This window comes from Eucyclogobius newberryi, unplaced genomic scaffold (assembly GCF_026437365.1).
Source record: "Eucyclogobius newberryi isolate DKJ021-1_F unplaced genomic scaffold, fEucNew1.0.hap1 SCAF_5, whole genome shotgun sequence".
Classification (NCBI taxonomy): Eukaryota; Metazoa; Chordata; class Actinopteri; order Gobiiformes; family Gobiidae; genus Eucyclogobius; species Eucyclogobius newberryi.
The window spans coordinates 15558501-15578270 of record NW_027316167.1 but is presented as its reverse complement, the minus strand read 5'-3'; the positions used below and the strand labels follow the sequence as shown (position 1 = coordinate 15578270).

General features: G+C 39.5%; 1 protein-coding gene across 1 annotated transcript; it reads left to right on the top strand.

Moving 5' to 3' along the window:
* The first annotated feature begins 163 nt into the window (after positions 1-163).
* On the top strand, positions 164-17968 carry pla2r1 (phospholipase A2 receptor 1). Its single transcript, XM_072465441.1, has 30 exons — positions 164-337; positions 1156-1533; positions 1942-2115; positions 2402-2566; positions 4385-4498; positions 4689-4838; positions 5665-5853; positions 6584-6750; positions 6817-6927; positions 7872-7984; positions 8060-8229; positions 8963-9171; positions 10135-10280; positions 10544-10628; positions 10702-10834; positions 10910-10945; positions 11376-11536; positions 12239-12303; positions 13351-13448; positions 13546-13682; positions 13780-13897; positions 14022-14167; positions 14243-14390; positions 14662-14900; positions 15366-15546; positions 16004-16138; positions 16420-16542; positions 16619-16795; positions 17240-17275; positions 17510-17968. The coding sequence occupies exons 1-30, from the start codon at positions 166-168 to the stop codon at positions 17707-17709; spliced, it is 4476 nt and encodes a 1491-aa protein (XP_072321542.1). The 5' UTR covers positions 164-165; the 3' UTR covers positions 17710-17968.
* The last annotated feature ends 1802 nt before the right edge of the window (positions 17969-19770 follow it).

Sequence of the window (19770 nt, the reverse complement as noted above, 5' to 3'; positions counted from 1 at the left end):
CTGGAGCTACTGAGCTACTGAGCTACTGAGCAAACCCCCGTCGATGCGGTGCCAAGAGCGCAGGCAGCTCCTCCTCTGGTCCCCCGCTGAAAAGACGCGCAACTCGGCCAAAGTTTGCGTGAGAGGAAAACACCGAGCTCCAAACCCTTCAGCAGGACTGTGTGGATGTTCTTGCGTTTACACAACTCCACACACAGTAAAATGATGCGGGGGCCGCCGTGGCGCATGGATTACGCGGGGATTGTTTGCGTTGTTGTGTTGCTGGCGGAGAACTGCGTCTGTGACACCGAGCGACAAGAAGAGATCCCGGACAAGAGGGAACTTGAGGAGTATTACAGTAAGTTAATGATTGTGCAGCCTCCGGACACTTCTGACGTGACAAAGACTCATGCACACTTCTGTTCACGCCTCGCCCGTGGAAAGGATGCAGACGTTTTGGCTGCGGGATTATGTGGGATAGATTTTTGGGGGATAAGATGCATACAGAGAGCACATTCCATACATTACTGTCAGTGTGTTTACAAGCAGAAGAAGTGAAATGCCAAAGTTTAACTTGGAAGCCTCGGGGGACAGGGGGGGGAGACTGTGAGCCGCTACTTTCTCGATGCATAATCTGGTTTGTAACTTCACATCTTGAGTGGAGACAACTAGACAGACGATGCAAAAATAACTACAGCTATAAAGTAGTCAGTGTCCGCAGTGGTGGTCACTGTGGATGATGCAGAGGTTTGCTGAAGAGGCAGACATGATAATAACATAGTATTTTCTCCCTGCTTTAGTGGTCAATGATGAGTAACAGAGGCAAAACAAATGTTTAAGAGTAATTCCCTAAAATGTGCACAGCAGTACATTCCTCTAGACAAATAAATAAATACTGTTCCTTCAGGTAATGTGATACTTAAATCATAGCAGAAGTCCAGATGACTGGAGACTGGGGGAAATCCATGCAGTTCTCCATGGAAAGCATTTCCACTGAAATGAATGGAAACACTTGTCTCATAAATATTATGGTCAATGCTCTTTTATGTAGCTTCTGCTCTTCTGGACAGAACATAAATCAATAGGATTTGCCCTAGTTTGTCCTTTATTCAAATAGCTTTAGCTTGACTTAATAGAAAAAATATTAATATTTTGCTTGTGCTTGTATCTTCCCAGAAAAGGGTCATTTTATGCTGGAGAGTAGTGACCAACATAAGTGCATCAACGTGGGAGAGAGCACCCTGAGGCTGGAGGACTGTGAGCGCCCGACACAGCACATGTTGTGGAAATGGGTTTCCAGACAGCAACTGTTCAACCTTGGGACGGGCCAATGCCTCGGTCTAAAAGTGAATACATCATACCCACTGGGTATGTTTGAGTGTGACACTTCTTACTCCCTGATGTGGTGGCGCTGTCAGGACAATGGCATGCTCGGGCCATTTATCTGGAGGCTAACAGTGTCTGGAGATACAGTGACAGCCAAGAAAAGCTCCTACCACAATTGGAAGAGGTATGGAAGTCACAATGAAGGACCATGTGCATTTCCCTACGAAGGTAAGTCAGTTAATGCACTCATCAGAAGTAACTATTTTATTTTAACAGGCCACTTAATTTATGAAAGTAAATTCATTTCTGCATCTTAATGTGGCTGCTTCACAATGTAACACATCAAGTGAACATTGTGTTAAACCAAAGAAAAAAGCTCACTAAAACTTCAGAGCTTGAAAACTGGACCGGAGCTTCTCTTTCCACCTCTTGAGAAATCCATGTCAGTTGTTGTCTGTCTCAAATTTAGAAAATAGTGGTAGAAGATTTTTTTTTTTTGTGAAACGGAAAAGAGGCCTGTCCATGTATGGTAGCTCAAACTACTGCTGAAGTTATTCATGACGCTGATAAACACTGTCAAAAACACTTCAGATTAGAAAATGATCAAGACATATTCATTTTATATTATTTTTACAGAAGTCTACACTCTTCTGGGTAATTCACATGGGAAGCCCTGCACTTTTCCATTTAAGTACAACAGTAAATGGTTCACTGAGTGCACGACTGAGGGGCGCGAGGACCACCTGCCCTGGTGTGCCACCTCCACCCACTACGACCAGGACCAGCGCTGGGGCTTTTGTCCCGTCGATGGTGAGCTTCAACAGACAGTGCTCAGAGAATGATGAACAAGAACTGGTGAACTATGCTTGGAGTCCATGTTTTTGTTGGCTTTTTAAAACACCACTTTCCTTTCGGCTACTCCCTTCAGGCATCACCACAATAAAGATCACAGTGGTTGGCTGCATAATTAGGCTGGTGAAGGTTTTTACTTCCTTCCCATTGCTTCTATATTTGTTTGTGTTTTTGGAATGATCTTGTTCAAATGTTTCATCATTAACTATTGCTTTTGTGACTGCCCACCTCTAACGGTCTTTAGATTTGACCTGTGACACATTTTGGGAGTCGAATGCTGAGCTGCAGGCGTGTTACCAGTTCAACCTTCACACCATTCTGACGTGGAGCCAGGCACTCTCCTCCTGCCAGGCTCAAGGAGGCAACCTGCTCAGCATCACCAGCCTGTCCGAGGCCAGATACATCAGAGGTAGGACTGAACCATTGAGGAACGATTGTAATTTAGATTCTTCTGACAGATGTATCCATTTTGATTAGGTTAAATCAGTAGTCAGTAAGGGTCGTGGTGCATTATCAGTGTGAGACGATTCATGGCGTTTTGGGAGAAAAGTTCATAGTTGAAATCATTTTGCTGGACTTTAGTTATTCATTACTTTCCACAGCTGTGCAGGAAATGAATGGCATGTTCTTTAGTCCTGTTTTCAGTCTTATAAAGCCATTAGGTGAAACTCCGCCCTGTACTGCAGGCTGAGGATACCAGCCATATATTAGTTATTCCAATTTATAATAAAACATAAACAAACCTTTGGAACATTATAGTCAATTTGTTGAATGTTTTATCATTCTTATAATAATGATTATTCTTATTATCTTTCTGTTTTGTTAGGTCAGACTTTTTGTGCACATTTATTTCTGGTTGTATGTATTTGATCTGGTGCAGAGGGTTTCTGTGCCCGTGAGGCTGCGCGCTATTGGCAGGTGCGTGTTCATGAGAGCAGAAGAGTGTTTGATGTGAAATGTCACAATTACACAATGGTAAATGGTCATGAACTTTGGATTCACCACAAAATCTCATCTGTTTTTAACAGTAAGTGTATTTTTTAGTTTGTCAGGGTCCAAAGATTTATGGTGCATCATTTTTATTAATTCTAAAAGGCACACTGCACAGATTGGGACGCCAAACAGGAAACCAGGAAACCTATGGCAGCACGGTGGCTAGCACTCAAGCCTCACATCAAGGAGGATTTGGCGAGTTCGACCTACCACCCGGGTCTTTCTGTTCGTTTACATGTTTCTTCTCGTGTCTGGGGTTTTTTCCTCCGGGCACTCAAGTTTCCCCCATCAAACTAATAATAATAATAATAATAATAATAATAACTTTTATTTATATAGCGCTTTTCAGTGACCCAAAGACGCTGAACATAATAAAAAAGGGGGGGGTATTTACAGACAGGGGGGGACAACACGTGCAATACACATTAATATACAGATAAAATGAACAAGACAGAAGAAGTAGAGAGAAAAAGATGGGGATGTAACAGGGGGTAGAAGAGTAGGCAATGGGGTAGAGGAGGCTAGGGGTAGGGGAGGTCATAGGCTTGGGTGAAGAGGTATGTTTTTAGGCGGGATTTGAATGTTGTGAGTGAGGGAGAGTGGCGGACAGGTTGGGGGAGGGAGTTCCAGAGTCGGGGTGCTGTTCGGGAGAATGCTCTGTCGCCAAAAGTTTTGAGTCGGGATGTTGGTGCAGCCAGGGTGAGAGAGGAGGAGGATCGGAGAGCTCGGGTGGGGCGGTGGGGGATGAGGAGGTCAGACAGGTAGGGGGGGGCAAGGTGGTGAAGAGCTTTGAAGGTGAGGAGGAGTATTTTAAAGTTTATGCGCTGCTTGATGGGGAGCCAGTGGAGAGAGCGGAGAACGGGAGTGATGTGATCACGGGACCGGGTGTGGGTGAGGAGGCGGGCAGCGGAGTTTTGGACCATTTGGAGTCTATGGAGGGAATGGGAGGAGATGCCAGTGAGGAGGGAGTTGCAGTATAAAACATCACAATAGGTAAAAATCCTTCAGCTAAGATAGTCAAGACCAACTGCCCACTGCTCCTGATGGGTTTCCACAGCTGCATTAACAGATGGGTCAAATGCAGAAGACTAATTACCCGATGGTGAAAATAAAGTGTACTTTCCAATGAAACTGACATGTAGCCATCAAATATCTTAGTGACCTTGATATTCACGATAGTAAAACAACTATTATTGAACCTTTAGCATTGATCCTCATCACTGTTTTGCGTTAGATCGCTTGGCCAGTGTTGGTGTGAGGGTTTGGATTGGACTAAATCACATCAAAGACAGTCAAGGATGGCACTGGTCCGACGGGTCGCCCCTCACATTTGTCAACTTTACATCAGGTACAGTATGTTGTGTAAGTGACTGAAATATGCATTTATCGGTGCTATCAAAGGAGTACCAAAAATAACTTAATGCATATATTCTGGGCACATAACATAACAATATGCTTTTATTGTGTACATTTATTGTTTACATTTCTGTGTTTTTTATTGCGTACTTAAGACATTTTTGGTCTTTGTTTCTCACCAGCTTTACCTGCAAAGCCAATGCAAGTGACGAGTGAATGTGGAGTGTATAATCCAGCCAACGCAGAGCAGTGGCAGGGGATGGCCTGTCTGTCTGCTCTGCCATACATCTGTAAGAAAACGCCCAATAACACCCAGAAGGCGGAGCCACTGGGTAAGACACCTGGCATACTTGTATTATAGTTAAGCTGACACTTGTAGTTTGAAAACAACATTAGAAAATATGTGCAAAAAGCTCAGAGTGCAAAGCAAAACTATAAAAGCTCCAAGAAAAATTGTGAAATTGTGCACGCTTTAAAGACTAAGTTGCTTCAGTTTAATAAAAGTGCTGGATCAAAGTGTATTCTTCAAGCTTGTGATGGCTTGTGGGAAGAATAAGAAATATTGGATGGGCGTGTAAAAATACTTTTCTTTAGTTTGTTTGTTCGATTTGAAGTAGCTGCTCAAAATATAATGTTTTCTTGTATTTGTGGCATTGGATTCTTGAATAATCTTTTCAGAAACATGTAAAGTAAGCCTGGTGTATAGCCATAAAATACATGCATTATTTGAATTGTTTGCATTATAGTGATAGGAATGAACATACAGATTGTCAAAAGCCTCATCTCTCTCCCTAAACCCAAACACACATGCTAATTATTACATAGAGCAGAGGAAAACAATATGTCCCGTATACATTTCCCAGTGAATGAAAATACAATGCACATAAATAAACCTGTCGTAGAAGCTGGTTTCCTGTGAGATTCATTGGACATGTCTGCAGAATGAACAATGAATGAACAGCGAGGTCAAAGGTTCATTTGTTTTTCTGCTCAGCCGTTGGTCTGAGCAGCTGTTGTGCACCTGGAAACTGCCCTCCCGACCTCCCTTTCCTCTGCACTCTCAGCAGTCCGACCGAAAATACGCTGCTATCGAATGAAACATGTTAAAAAGTGTCGCTTATTCTCTCCTCCTGTTTTTTCTGCTGATTTGTCTAAAAGAGAACTGGCAGTACATCCCCACTGACTGTGATAATGGCTGGTTGGCTCATAATGGTCACTGCTACAGAGTGACGGCTGAAGCTGAAAACTGGCACCAGTCCAGACAGAGCTGTGTGGACCAAGGGGCAAACCTCACCAGCCTTCACTCTTTGTCAGAGGTGGAGTTCCTCGTTAATGTCCTGCATAACTGTAAGCCAACCCGTTTCTTACACAAACTGTATTTAATCAGTACAAAGCTTAATTTTTTTTTTTTTTTTTTTACTTTTACAGTTTAATTTCTGCACAGTGTTTGATTAAATATACTCTATATGAACTCTGGTGACTCTCTGGACAGGGTTATTACATTTGATCGATAATGCAAAGCTGTTTTCTAGTGTATTTTGTCAGGTTTATTGAATAGGACAGATATAAGAGTGGGGAGAGACATTCAGTAAATTGTCCCAGCTGAATTGGTTCTTGACTTAAAATGTGTTACAATTGAATTAGTAAAATGTTAAAGCAACCTTCTAATGCACCTAATATTTTCACATTAGGAAAGACGTGTTAAAGTCTGATACAAAACCTGAATGGGCCAAGTATCTACATGTGTTTGGGAGATTTCACTAGATTTTCTTTTTTGTACATTTTAATTGTTTTAATTACACTGTCAATACATTCTATATTCTAATTTATTTGTATTTTATTTATTGGTTTAGTTGCAAGCTTTAGCTCATAGTGCTACAGTTGGAGCTAAATGGCATCACTTGGAGGGCTTTTAACACGCAACCGAGCAGACGAATGAAATGACATTGATACAGAGACAAGTACAAGTACAACATTAGACAAACATTATAAACTATTTTTTTTTTTTACCCGATTTGTTACATAGAAGAAAGCGAAAAGAAGCATTATGTGTTTCTTCTTCCGTTCATGATTCTAGTTACTGGGTCGAGTAGTGAGGTGTGGCTTGGTCTTTGGAAACAAGAGTCATCTCCAGCCGTCGAGTGGTTTGACGGTTCACCTGTAACTCTGGCTCCGTGGCACCAAAACCAGCCCCCACACATTCCCCCAACAGACGGCTCTCTCTGTGGCACGGCAGATGTAAAGGTAGATGTACAAAATGTGCTCTCATTCTTTAAATGCCAAAATTTAACCTGGCTCTTCTCGCTACAGGAGGGTGACTGGTTTTTGAGATCTTGTTATTTGCAATATCCGGGTATTTGTCGCAAAAAAGGTCGCACCGCTGTCCCTTCCTCGGAATCGTGGGATGAAGGTTGTCCTGAGGTGAGAGCTGAGCATATGCTGTGTTTTTGGCTTCTTTACACTGTTATGTATAATCTGCATCTGGTCCCACAATCACTCATTTCATGTTCTCCTTCACTACATCTTAAGGCAAGGTAAGTTTATAAGTTGTTACAGTTGTTACAGATGTTAAGTGTTACAGTTTTTGTGATTTATTAGCGAAATGCTGTAATTTTGACATCATATATAGATAATACAGGATGTAAACTGCACTAGAATCTAGTAAGTGACAGCGAGTGATGTGGAATGGCTACTTGTACTAAAATGCTTAAGTTTGACTCCATAGTTACTGGCTAATTGCAGTTACAAAGGAGTCATAGAGATGGCACAGAGCTTGAGATCACTTGCGGATGTGTTGGTCCCTTTGTCACACAAAATGATGATTCACTGTAGCTGTATTCATCTGGACTCTGTTTACAAGATCATCCATCTGAGTCATTTGGTCACGTTCTACTCAGGAACTTAGGGAACTTAAGTGCACATCTCCAGTAGCGAGTGAAAAATAACTGCTCCTGACAGAGACATTGAAGGATGGTCCAAATACAGCAGACACATTTCCGTATGGGGACAATAATAGTGTACCATAGTCCTTAATAACAAAGATGAGGTGAGGAGCGGTGGTTGATATGCCAAAAATGTGTGCGTATTATGCGTTATGTATGCGTATGTATTTCATTAAACAATTCACCATAGAGGAATGAACGGAAGGTCTGTGTGGTGTGATCTAACAAGTGAGTCACTGTAGCTCACTTTGGAAACCTTCATTAATCCTGAAACTGTGACAAAGGGGTCAGAATAAAATAGATTAGTGTAAAAGGTTCACAGCAGGTCGGCATGATGTTGTTTCTGATTATTTATGCATACATTGCTTCTGTTCGATTGATGGACAAGGTGAAAACATACTTAAATATATGTTTATTTTATAGGGTTGGAAAAGACATGGGCACCATTGCTACACCGTGACAAGCTACGAACATAACTCTGATGATGCCGTTACTGACTATTACTGCAAAGGCTCTCTCCTCACAGTGGAAAACAAGTACTTTTACAATTTGTTGACCAAACATAAAAGTAATTCTGTTGTATTAAAAAGTAATCTTTCAATTTCCACTAGGTTTGAACAGGCGTTTGTCAACAGTTTGCTCAGAGAGAAGGGAGCCAATAGCAGTGTGTTTTACTGGATAGGCCTCCGAGACCAAGAGGACAGGCGAGGATACAGGTGGATCGCTCACAATAACACAGAAGTGCCTCTAACTTTCACCAACTGGAACAAACACCAACCCGGTAATCATTACTTAGACACACTCAGACCACATATGCTATGCTAAGCTAAATGTGATAGACAAATGCTCAAGTCACTATTGAAAAAACAACATATATTAATCAGCCGAGAGTTCCCTGTTTGGTTTTATTTACCCCATAGCAAAAATGATAAATTGAATATTAATTGGATTTGAATAAAATCTTATAATAATACAAGCTCATATAAATTAAATCCCAAACGTTTTGATACAATGATGTCGTACTTAAAAAGTGAGCCAGACATCAACGCGTTCATGTATACTTTATCATCACAATTAATTTCTATATTTATTATTTAAAACATCTCTCTCTGTTTGCTGGATAGATGGACAGACATTTTTTGACACTGTGTACAATAGGGTTGTCAACAAATTGAAGTGTGTATATTAAAAATCACATAAATTATAGAATCTGAATTATATAAACCGTTGTAATATTAAGGAAACTACTACTACTAAATATATGTTTATAATTATCATTTTGGGATTGAACTTGAGCTGTTTCTTTGTTTGATATTAACTTTTACAGTTTTGTATCGTGACAACACAAGTGCACAATAAATACTTGCCAGGATAAATGTCAAGATACACACTCTGCATTAAAATGAATACATTAAAAAACATACTAATACAATCACACAAACCACTCATACTCTTGACCGATTTCCCTGCATGTTTGTTGTTGAATCACTGTCTGTTTCCTCCTCTCTCTTCAGTGAGTGTCGGTGGTTGTGTTGCCATGTCCGGTGGTCCTGCTCTGGGACACTGGGAGGTCAAACATTGTCAAACCTTCAAGGCTTTGTCTGTGTGTAAACGAAGCATCGAGAACTACCAGGACGCGCCGCTGCCAGAGGACCACAAGGCCGCCTACGCCCCCTGTCCCCCCGGCTGGGAGTCACAACCAGGAATGTTGCACTGTTTTAAGGTTAATATTAGTTTGGACCATTGAAGTCTCGCTCTCTTTTGTCTTTTATCTTTCTTCTGTCTTTCGTTACCTGCCGCGCCGCTTTATTTTCCACCAACTCCTGAAGGAAATTATATGTTTAGGGAGGAAAAATGTTGGGGACCACTGCTCTACAAGCACATGAAATCTTGTATTAGTCGTCAGACAAATATGAAAAGACTGTAAAACTACTAAAAAGTACAGAAAGGTTTGAATCAGAATGAGTAAAGGTTTTATTGCCATTGACAGTGAATATGAATAAACTTACAAATTAGGAACTTGCTTCAGCGATATGGTGCATCATAAAAACATTGAATGATATAGTAAAACAACTATGATAAGAGCATGCAAAAAAAGGTATTAAATAAAAAGAGACCTTTGCTAAAAATAAAAATATTGACAGTATGGACAGAACAACTGCAGCGCAAGTATTGCAGTTATTGTTGAAGTGAGTTATTGAGTGACATTTTGTGAAGTGTTCATGAGTCCAACTTAGTACAACAAAAGTTTGTTCCAGTTTCATTTATAACTGCTCTTTTTGCTCTTTTTTTATTATTATAGATGATAACCCCAATATTCAAATCTTCAAAGCAACATTCAAGATATATTGCCCACCTCTAGTTGCGATCAGGAAGGATTATGGAGAATAAACTTGCCATCGTAATTGGCAAAAAACTAACTTATAAACAGATCAAATTAATGAGTTGTTTCTTTATAGTGGCAAAAATGTAGTAAATATGTATTGTATTAAGTGCGTGTCATAGCGACAAAGCTTTAGTAGTGACGATAAATACTCTTGACTGTCTCTTTGCTCTTTGTTTGTAGCTCTTTTGCATGTAGACTGGGACAAGCGCTCTGTTCTCTGGATTAAAATGAAACAGAAATCAGAGGAGCTCACAACATTCTGCATGTAAACCTAGTGACTGTTGTTGATTGGTTTTACAGGTCTTCCATGATGAAAAGGTCCTGATGAAGCGCTCCTGGATGGAGGCAGATTTCTTCTGCCAGGCTCTTGGGGCTAAACTGGCCAGTTTCCAATTCTACGAGGAGCAGCTGTTTGTCAAGCATCTCCTCAGCACCATGTTTGAAGAGTTGGTACATCTTTTATTTTTTTATTTTTAGAGTTGCTTGGTTGCGCCTAGTGAATGAATTGAAGATTGAAATGGTTGATTTTTGTTTGTTTACCAACCATCTACTTCAGCTGTCTCTCTGCTATCCAAGATGAAGGCCAATAGTATGATGAACTCTTGTTTGTCCCACAATGGAGACCTAGTTGTGGTCGACGGGCTTCAGCTACCCGCAAAAGGAAAAATAAAAAAGAACAAATCATTTTTACATTTTGCTTCTTCTTCAGAACAGAAGCTCGCTGGTTTTGGATGGGATTGAACAAGCGAGATCCTGAAAATCCTTCATCGTGGCAATGGTCTGATGATAGTCCTGTAAGTATTAGACTAATGACCATAGTTTTATCCTGAAAAGACCACAGTACTAATACCTTTTCTATGGCTATAGGTAGTAACATCGTTTATAAAAGACAAGAACAGTGAATCTATTGGAGATTGTGCCGTGTTTAGTCATGCGACCAACAGCTTTGCGGCAAAACCCTGTGACAGAAAATATGAGTGGATTTGTAAGATGCTCAAAGGTACAAGTACTAATAGAACCACAACAGTAGACATCAATAGCAATGGTGTTCATATTTACATTGGTTTGTTGTCAGGTGCTCATCTCCTAAAGCCGTACTGGTACACAGAGCGTAAGTCCAACTCTTTACTTTCATCCACTATACTTTTTAGTATGTGTTTTTAAATGTCTTTAAATGTATAGACCACATTCTTTCTCTTCCAAACAATTTAAATTCAAGTTAACTATTCAAGTAAGTAAGTAAGTAAGTAAGTAATTCAAACCCTTAATTGCGAGGGTTTCCTTTGTGTACTCAGTGTACGCCAGTCAACCTAAAAAGCACAATAGACTAATCCTCCAGCTAAGAAGTCCTGAGCAAACCTTAAGATCTGGTCCTTGTTGTTGCCCCGGCTGCACAGAGGCATGAGTCGAATGTAGATGATACATTTTTGTACAGTAACTTAAAGATGTACCTTTACCTTAACTATAAAGCAACTGTTCCATTTCATAATGATACATGCTTGGTGGTATTCTGGATTAATAAAGTACTTTTTCTCCAACAGAAAGTGAGCCCTGGGTGTTTTTTCGCGGTGCTGAGTATCTTCTGGCCAAGCAGCCGTTCAATTGGGATGCGGTGTCTCTGGCCTGTCAGATGATGGGGTCCTACCTGCTGTCCATTCACTCCAGAGAAGAGCTGCACTTCATCAAAGAGCGCCTGCGACGGGTCAGGATTATTATTTTACATCGAGTCTAAAGTTAAACCGAAGTGTGCTACCTCTGTACAGTACACTATTTATGAAAATGACTCTGGGGCTTTAGCAGGATTCACCATGTGCAGTGGATTACTACATCCACAGGGTTGCAGAACATCTACTTACTGTCATGTAGGAGGCGGAGCATATACCTATGTGTACAAATATATATATTCTGGTAATCTAATACATTTGTATTTGTAGTATTCCTGGTTTGTGAGAGTAAAATGTTGTTGTTGTTGTTGTTGTTGTTTTATGGCGGTTGGCATCCAATTGTTGCATTACCGCCAGACTTTATTCCTCAGACTTTTCGTAGTCCTCAGACTGTCGTAGTCCATAAAAGTACTCCTTCCATTGCTTTGGTGTTACAAAGCCCATGAGGTCATGATATGTCTTTGGCCCTCATCCCGGTTTATATTTTCATGGACACGTTCCGTATTCCAATTGTCTCATTAATGATTAATGAGACAATTGGAATAATGATCAATCCAACAGTGATGTCTGTTGTCCTCAGTCCTAATGATGTGCTCCATACTAGACAAAACACATCACATTAACATCACATAATCACTCTGAGGAAGAGAGAATTTAAACACTAGAACCTTAAATCAAAGCTGGAACTAAACGGTAACTGATCTGGTCTGGTTTTGAAGTGTATATCTTCCCCCTGACAGTATTCTCTGGGTCCAACTGAATGGTGGATTGGGCTTTCCATTGGCCCACCAGGAACAGAAACCAGGTACAATTTAAAATTTTAAGGGGACATGTTATGTAAAAAAGGCTTTTATGAGCTTTTAATCATGGTGTGCCCTCATAATGAATACAGTACAAGAGTTTTGGATTAGATTCATGAATGCAATCCTGTAGATTCCTGCATTTGAGGCTTGAGTGCTCAGAAAAAAATAAATTCTGCAGTTCCTAACAATGCACACAGTTACAAAGCAGTTTAAGATCAATATTGCTGTTTAAAGTGAACAACATGCACATTCCACTGGACTTCAGAACTATGCACTTGGGCCTTAAAACATGGACACAATAAACAGTTACTCACAAAAAAAAAGAAGAATTTAATAAATTGCACCGACAATCAAGGACTGGATTGATATTAAGATAAGATAAGATAAGATATTCCTTTATTGTCCCACATGGGGAAATTTCATTGGTGCAACGCAGGTAGATACAGAGGTAGATACAGAAGAACAGATCACTTATAGGAAGTCTGAAAAACACTTTCAGTAGAAGATCTCCTACAAATAAACAAAAACTCCCATAGACAAATAAATAAATAAATACATAAATACCATTGCATGTGATCACGACAGTAATTGCTCATGAATATGTGTCACGACAGCACATAGGTTGCACATGAATTGCACATGAATTCCAACAGCAATTGGACCTTCACAAAATGGAAACAATTACATTCAGACTTGATTTGAAAATGGACAAATTTTGACAGACTATGGACTAAATGGGATGTTTGTTTTGGTTTCATACGTGCCTTCATTTCTTTTTTAGTTGGATGTCTACTGGTTTTGATTTTTGTCCGGTGTTCTCTCTCTCTGGCCTTGTTTTGTTTCATTGTGTTTGTTTTTATATACTTTTATATGCTGAAACGTTTAAAAAAATATATAATAGAAAATGAACGAAATGTAAAAGAAGGCTCTATGTATGTCAGTTTAATATAAAAAAAACCAAAAAGCATAATATGTCTTCCGTAAAATTATTATTATTATTATTATTTAGATACTAGATTACAATATGACATCTTGTTGGTTGATCCTAGATGGACTGATGGGACTGAATTAGAGTTTCAGAACTGGTCAGAAGGCATCCTGCATGTTCAGATCACTGGGATGTGTGTCACTGTGTCCTCTTCCACGGGTAAACCTCTTCCAGACTATTATGTCACTTCCACAAACATATCTTAGTTTAAAGGAGGCGTAAACAGGCTCGCCTCACTTCTGCTCATTTGTTGCAGGAAAATGGTCGGTCAGCCAGTGCAGTGATCTCCATGGTTACGTGTGTAAAAGGAGGACTCTGTCGGTGCTGGAAACCCCCAGAGAGCCGCACTATATCGGGGCATGTCCGGACAAATGGCTGTATTATGGACACAAGGTTGGCACAGCACCTTTAATGATTACACACTGTAAATATGTCATCTAATTGAATCAGTTTTGCACGATTTTCAATATGATATCCTTGGTGTTTGCAGTGCCTCCTCCTTCACCTCCCGGAGGTTCCTGAGGATGGAAAGACTTGGACCGATGCCGAGTCCATCTGTTCTTCTTTTGGGGGGACCCTGGTGGCAATAGAAAATGAAATTGAACAAGGTATAAAACATTTACAAGCATTGCCATATTATCATGACGATAGGTTTGCCATTTACAACCCGATGCGTTTCAAGTTCATGCACGAAACTAAGATGAAATGTGGTGTTGCCTTGGTTGTTGGCAGCCTACATCACGATGCTCCTGCAGGGCAGCTCTGTGGGAGTGTGGATCGGGTTGCAGAACGATGACACTTCGGCCTGGACCAGCGGGAAAGCTGTCACCTACACAAACTGGTCTCCTGTTGAACCCAAGAGCCATCTCACTATCAATGTGATCATTTATATATTTAGTTAGTTAGTTATTAACTTCATAAACCTCAAACAACGTGTCTTTCTTATTTCAAAGGAGTACGAGTGGCTTCACGGATTTGAACCTGAACTTGAGCCGCTGTGCGTTGTCATGTCGAATAATCACAATTTCCACCTGACGGGAAAATGGTACGATGAGAAGTGCAGCACGTCAGGCTATGGATTTGTTTGTCAAAAACCACAAGGTATAACACGCTATTTTATATGTACCGGTAACTTTCTTTGTTTAAAATAACAAAACAGAAGACTGAATTTAAAAGGCCTAGAAGTAATTATAACACAGTGAAGGGATGGAAATAGAATGCTAATCAAAGGTGGTGACTATGTGGTAATTACGCAAGGAAACCAAACACATTTGTGATTCTTCTTGTTTAATAATGATGAGCACTCTGTCTCCATTGCACGTCATTACGGATTCATCCTCTAAATGTACTGTTTTTTGTTTTATTTTCAAAGACACATCCAAGCACCCCACTCACTCGTACCGACCGCCTTCTGCGCACGAGAAGATCGAGTACCGAGACCACAACTACCGAGTCTTGTCTGGAAACATGAGTTGGTACGAGGCGATGCAGTCGTGTTCGGAGAGTGGCTCTGAGCTGGTGAGCGTCACAGACCCGTACCACCAGGCTTTCCTCACCGTGCTCGTGAACAGACTGGTCGCTCCGCACTGGATTGGACTCTACAGCCGAGACGTACGTGATCCTCCTGGTCCAAACTTCTGAGCCTCGTGTTAGAAGTTCAAAATGGGAAGTCCAATAGTGGGTTATCTGTTGTTGTGTCGTTTGTATATGCATCAGATAGAAAAGATATATATGTTTTATAGTTATCTTTCCAATTTGTAGCAAGTCCAAAAGTAGTAAGTCATAAAAAAGCATGCTGGTTTCAAAATAAAGCATGAAAAATGTTATAATTGTAATAAATCTGAAATGGCAGGTTGAATAGTTTGAATGACAAAGGGAGCTGTTATTTCGGTGATGTAATAAAATGTTTGAAATGTGCATTGTGAACTTCTTGTAACCTTATGATGCAACAAAAGCAACACACTTACACTGGTACTAGGCCCTTTAATCTCAACTAGATAAAACAGATTTTGGGGAATGGAATTTTCTTCTAAACGCCTGCAACAATTTTAAATGTGACTTGTTTGTTTCTCGCAGAGTGGCATCAACTATCAGTGGTCCGATGGCAGTGACATGGTTTACACTCACTGGGACAGCACTGAAGATGAAGATGACTTTCTGACCGGAGACTGCGTTTACATGGACGAGAATGGAGGCTGGAGGAGAGCGGATTGTGAATCCACGCTACCTGGAGCCCTGTGCCATGTCCCAGAGCTAAGTTAGTGCCACGCCAATCATGTCTAAACGGAGTCGAAGTAAATAAATGCTAATATATTACTGTAATTAAGAAAATATTTGGGGTGAACAAAAAGTAAGATTGTTTGTTTTTCCTCTATGATTCTGATCCATTTTATATGTCAATGGGCCTCAGGTTACTTTGTACTGAAAAAGTTGGGGCCCAAGTTCAGATTGGTAAACAACCCCAAAAATATGTACAACGAGGTCCTCTCCAAGGCCAGACTATCATGTCTTGGGTCATGAAACAGGACTTAAATATAATGGTTCACAACTTTCTCATGTATTCAACATTTATGATATACTTGTTTATTATTATTAAATAAAATAAGACAGTAGTATGCATAATTTAAACAGTAGTTGAGGGTTAATCTGGGGTCAAGAACACCACAACTACAACATGTGGTATTGTAATAATATTTTGTATGTTTTTAATGCAGTAACCAAGGCTATGAGCACAAGTGAAGTGGCGTGTCCCTCGACGTGGGTGAAATTTAAAAGTGTATGCTACAGCTTTGAGCCTGTGGTGCAGCGACTGCCGCTGGAAGAAGCACGAGACCACTGCAGACAAAAACGTAGGTTCAATCAAACTTCTTTTTTTTTAACATTGCAATAATACAAAAAACTCAGATTTATCTTTGAATGTATTATGCATGCTTTTATCACATTTATAAGCTGTGAACCCAAAGAAATGTTAATGTGTCTGCGCCAGTCAAGACATTGGTGCTGAATTCTTATCTCACTGAATTGATTTCTATGCTAAAAGGGCTGTGTTGACACTCCCCCTACAGGCTACATGAGGGACTTGAACTTATGCATAATGTTGTGTTTATATATTCATTTATTTTTATTTTAGTCAACACTTCAGATGTGCTGACCATTGAAACTGAGACTGAAAACCTGTTCATCTTGGAGCAGCTCTGGTCTCTAGGGTTTGTTCATCAGGCTGTGTGGTTGGGCATGTTCTTCAACGCTGACAGTAAGACTCAACATTTATATCCCTTTCAAAACATGATTTTGTGTCTAGTAATAAAAACATATCCCATTATTCACAGCTGAAAGTCTGAACTGGGTGGATGGTTCTCCGGTAGACTACACAAACTGGCCCAGCAGACCCCCGGACCACAGCCAACTCTCCACAGACACATGTGTTTCGACCAAAGCGGCTGATGGGGTCTGGTACCTCACTCAGTGCCACCAAAAACTTGGCTTTGTGTGTAAAACTACCACATGTAAGTACACAGTATTTACATGCACATGTCAGAAATCGTTTAAAATCAACAAACTACTATTAGCATTCATTGTTATTTGAACTCTCTGGCATCAATATTCAAATAATCATATGCTATATGGCAAGGGCTGTGTCAACAGAATGTCATTGCAATGGTAACCAAACATAATGTGTAGTATTGTAGTTTCATCTTGACCTCATTTGTTTTCCAAAGAAAATCACATTGAAAATGTCACATTATCTAATCAACAGTTATAATTAGATGCCACCCATAGATGCAGTTGCTTGGCAAGACATGTTTTACAATACTTTGCAAAAGCAGAAAGTAGGAGGCCAGGCAAGATACAGATACAAATTACCTATTTAATTTAGATAGATTTAATATTGTGAGGAAGAGCTTCAAAAAGATAATGTTAGATGTTAGATCATTTGTGTTTCTTTGCAGATAAAGACATTGAAGTGGAGGCCGAACCACTAAATGGTAAAGTAGCATTTTTGGCATTGTTCAAACTAGAAGTCTATATTTTCACTGCTAATATGACAAAGAATATCTACAATGCAATGTTTTAGATAAATATGTGTAGCACTTAGTTGTGAAAGCTAGAACTCTAACCACTAAACCACTCTTACCCCAGTCGTTAAGAGCATGTAGATCACTTTGTCAAAAATGATTCATGTTTGTGCATTTATCTTGTTATATTTTGTCTTCTTTTAGGTTTACATCATGGCGTGATAGCTGCCGCAGTCCTGGTGGCTGTGGTGGTCTTTGCTCTGCTGGTTGGAGCATTCTGCCTCGTCTATAAGAGGAGGGAAGGACACTTGAGGAGGATTGGAAGTGCTTACTATCGACAAACAAGTTCACACTCAGATGGAAACGTCTTAATCACTGACTTAGAAACACGCTCGGGGGAATAGCACGAAGTCGGTCCCAACTTTGAGGCCTTTTGCCGGTACAATGTACAAAGACACTGAAAACTGTCACCCTCTGGAGAGGTTGTCGATTTCCTCAAGCATTTTCCACCACATTACTGAAAACTTGTTCTTAAAGGTGCAATGTAACTTTTCTTGTGGGAGGTCCGCTACCTGCTTGTCTCCATGAAGAAGTGGTACTGCCAAACCAACATCCATCTTCTATTATGTAACAATTATCTGTGAGCTAAAACACCACACATTATTAGTCAAATTGAATTAAAACGACTGCTGTAGGGATATTTATTTTGTCCTAAAACACTTCTCCCCTGTTTTTCGTAGTAATTGCCTAAGTAAAGTTCTTTCATGTGACTAGAAAATACATAATGTTGTGTCGTTGCTAATGAAGCTTCTGAAAATAAAGTAAAACGGAGATAAGCTATACACCGGGTACTATTTATGAGGTATTCAACATGTTCTCCGTCAGAGGAACAACAACATTTCAGGGAAAAGACATTTCAAGATAAGGATTTTGGAGAAGCATTTTGAAGCACTAATAGAAGAAAAGTGATCATATCTATGCAAATGAATGTTCATGAATCAGTATTATAAAAAATGGCACGTTTTTAAGTTTGTTTGTTTTTCTTTTACAATAAATGAATGCCCAACAGTCTGTTTTGTATGTTTGTATACAGCAGTTTAAGGTTTAGTTGCATTCTTATTTCAATGTGATCGTGCTCTTTTCTGTGTTATGCAGCACACTAAGTGAAGCTGTTACAATGGAAGAATGAGATGTCATTAATAATTCAACTTATTCCATGATTAAGCCCAAACTGCTGTGTTCATTGCTTTTCATTTTATTTTGTCCAATACAAACAGTTCAAGGAGATATTGAGTCATCTTAAAATTAACTCTGAGCCAACCTGTGACACCGGGTGACAATTGTTTGGAAGTATAATAAGACCCATGATATATAATCTAAAGTAAAGTTAATAAAAATACACAAAGAAAAAATATCCTTTATGTAACGGCCATAAAGCAAAATATTTCATCCACACCTTTAGAAAAAAAAAGGCACATTCGTTGTTGCATGCTCTTAAACTTTCTTCTTATCAAATAACCTTTCATTAAATTCCTATTGTACTATTCTTTGCATGTTTGTTGATTAGATATTAATTGGAAGAGCACCCTTTTCCAACTCTTATTTTGAAATAAAGAACAGGAAGCACAGTGTTTATCTCTCTGCCTCGCGCGCTTGATGCTCTTGACCAATCTGGTGAATGGAACACTAGAGACATCACTATGGCAAATATGGCAACAAAGTACAAAACCCAGATGCAGCAGCCATGTTCTGACTGTGACGTTCGACTCAATAGCTCATACAGATTACTGAGAGATGCACTTTCTAATGACAAAATCCTGTTAAATACTTATATATTAATTATATAATACTGAATAATTGCTATGTTTTAATTTCCACTTTAATACCAACGTTCTCGCCTGGAAAATCCGGTATCATATCTCTCTGAATTGTATACAAAGATTCAAAGAAACCCCTGCTCTACCACAGGCCTACTAATGTGGAAAATCTTGTTCAGTTTGGGAAATAAATAATAATTTTATCCGTGGGTTTCAGGATAATTAAAAGTAGGATTGTATCATTTTAATTCAACCAAAATATCCTGTCTTTTGAATTATGAAAAGTTTTTACACACAGACGTAATTGTGCATGAAAACCACGTCCATTGTTTTGAGGGTGAATAAAAATTTGCATAATTCAGAGAGAAGAAATAATCTGGCAGTTACAAGCAAAGTTCAAGTACAGTAGGAAAATATAAATTAAAAAAAGAAAACGAAAGAAAAATAACTATTAAAACAGAAAAACACAAGTGTCCATTACAATGTTTATGTACAATACAACCAGTAACATATGACTGTTATCTTTAGTTATGTACAGTGCCAAACGTAGACAGAATAAACAGCAGGATAATAGATTTCGGTGTGTTAGCGTCACAAATATACAACTACACCTCATTTTAAAACCTTCAATCGATTAATTTTATGACA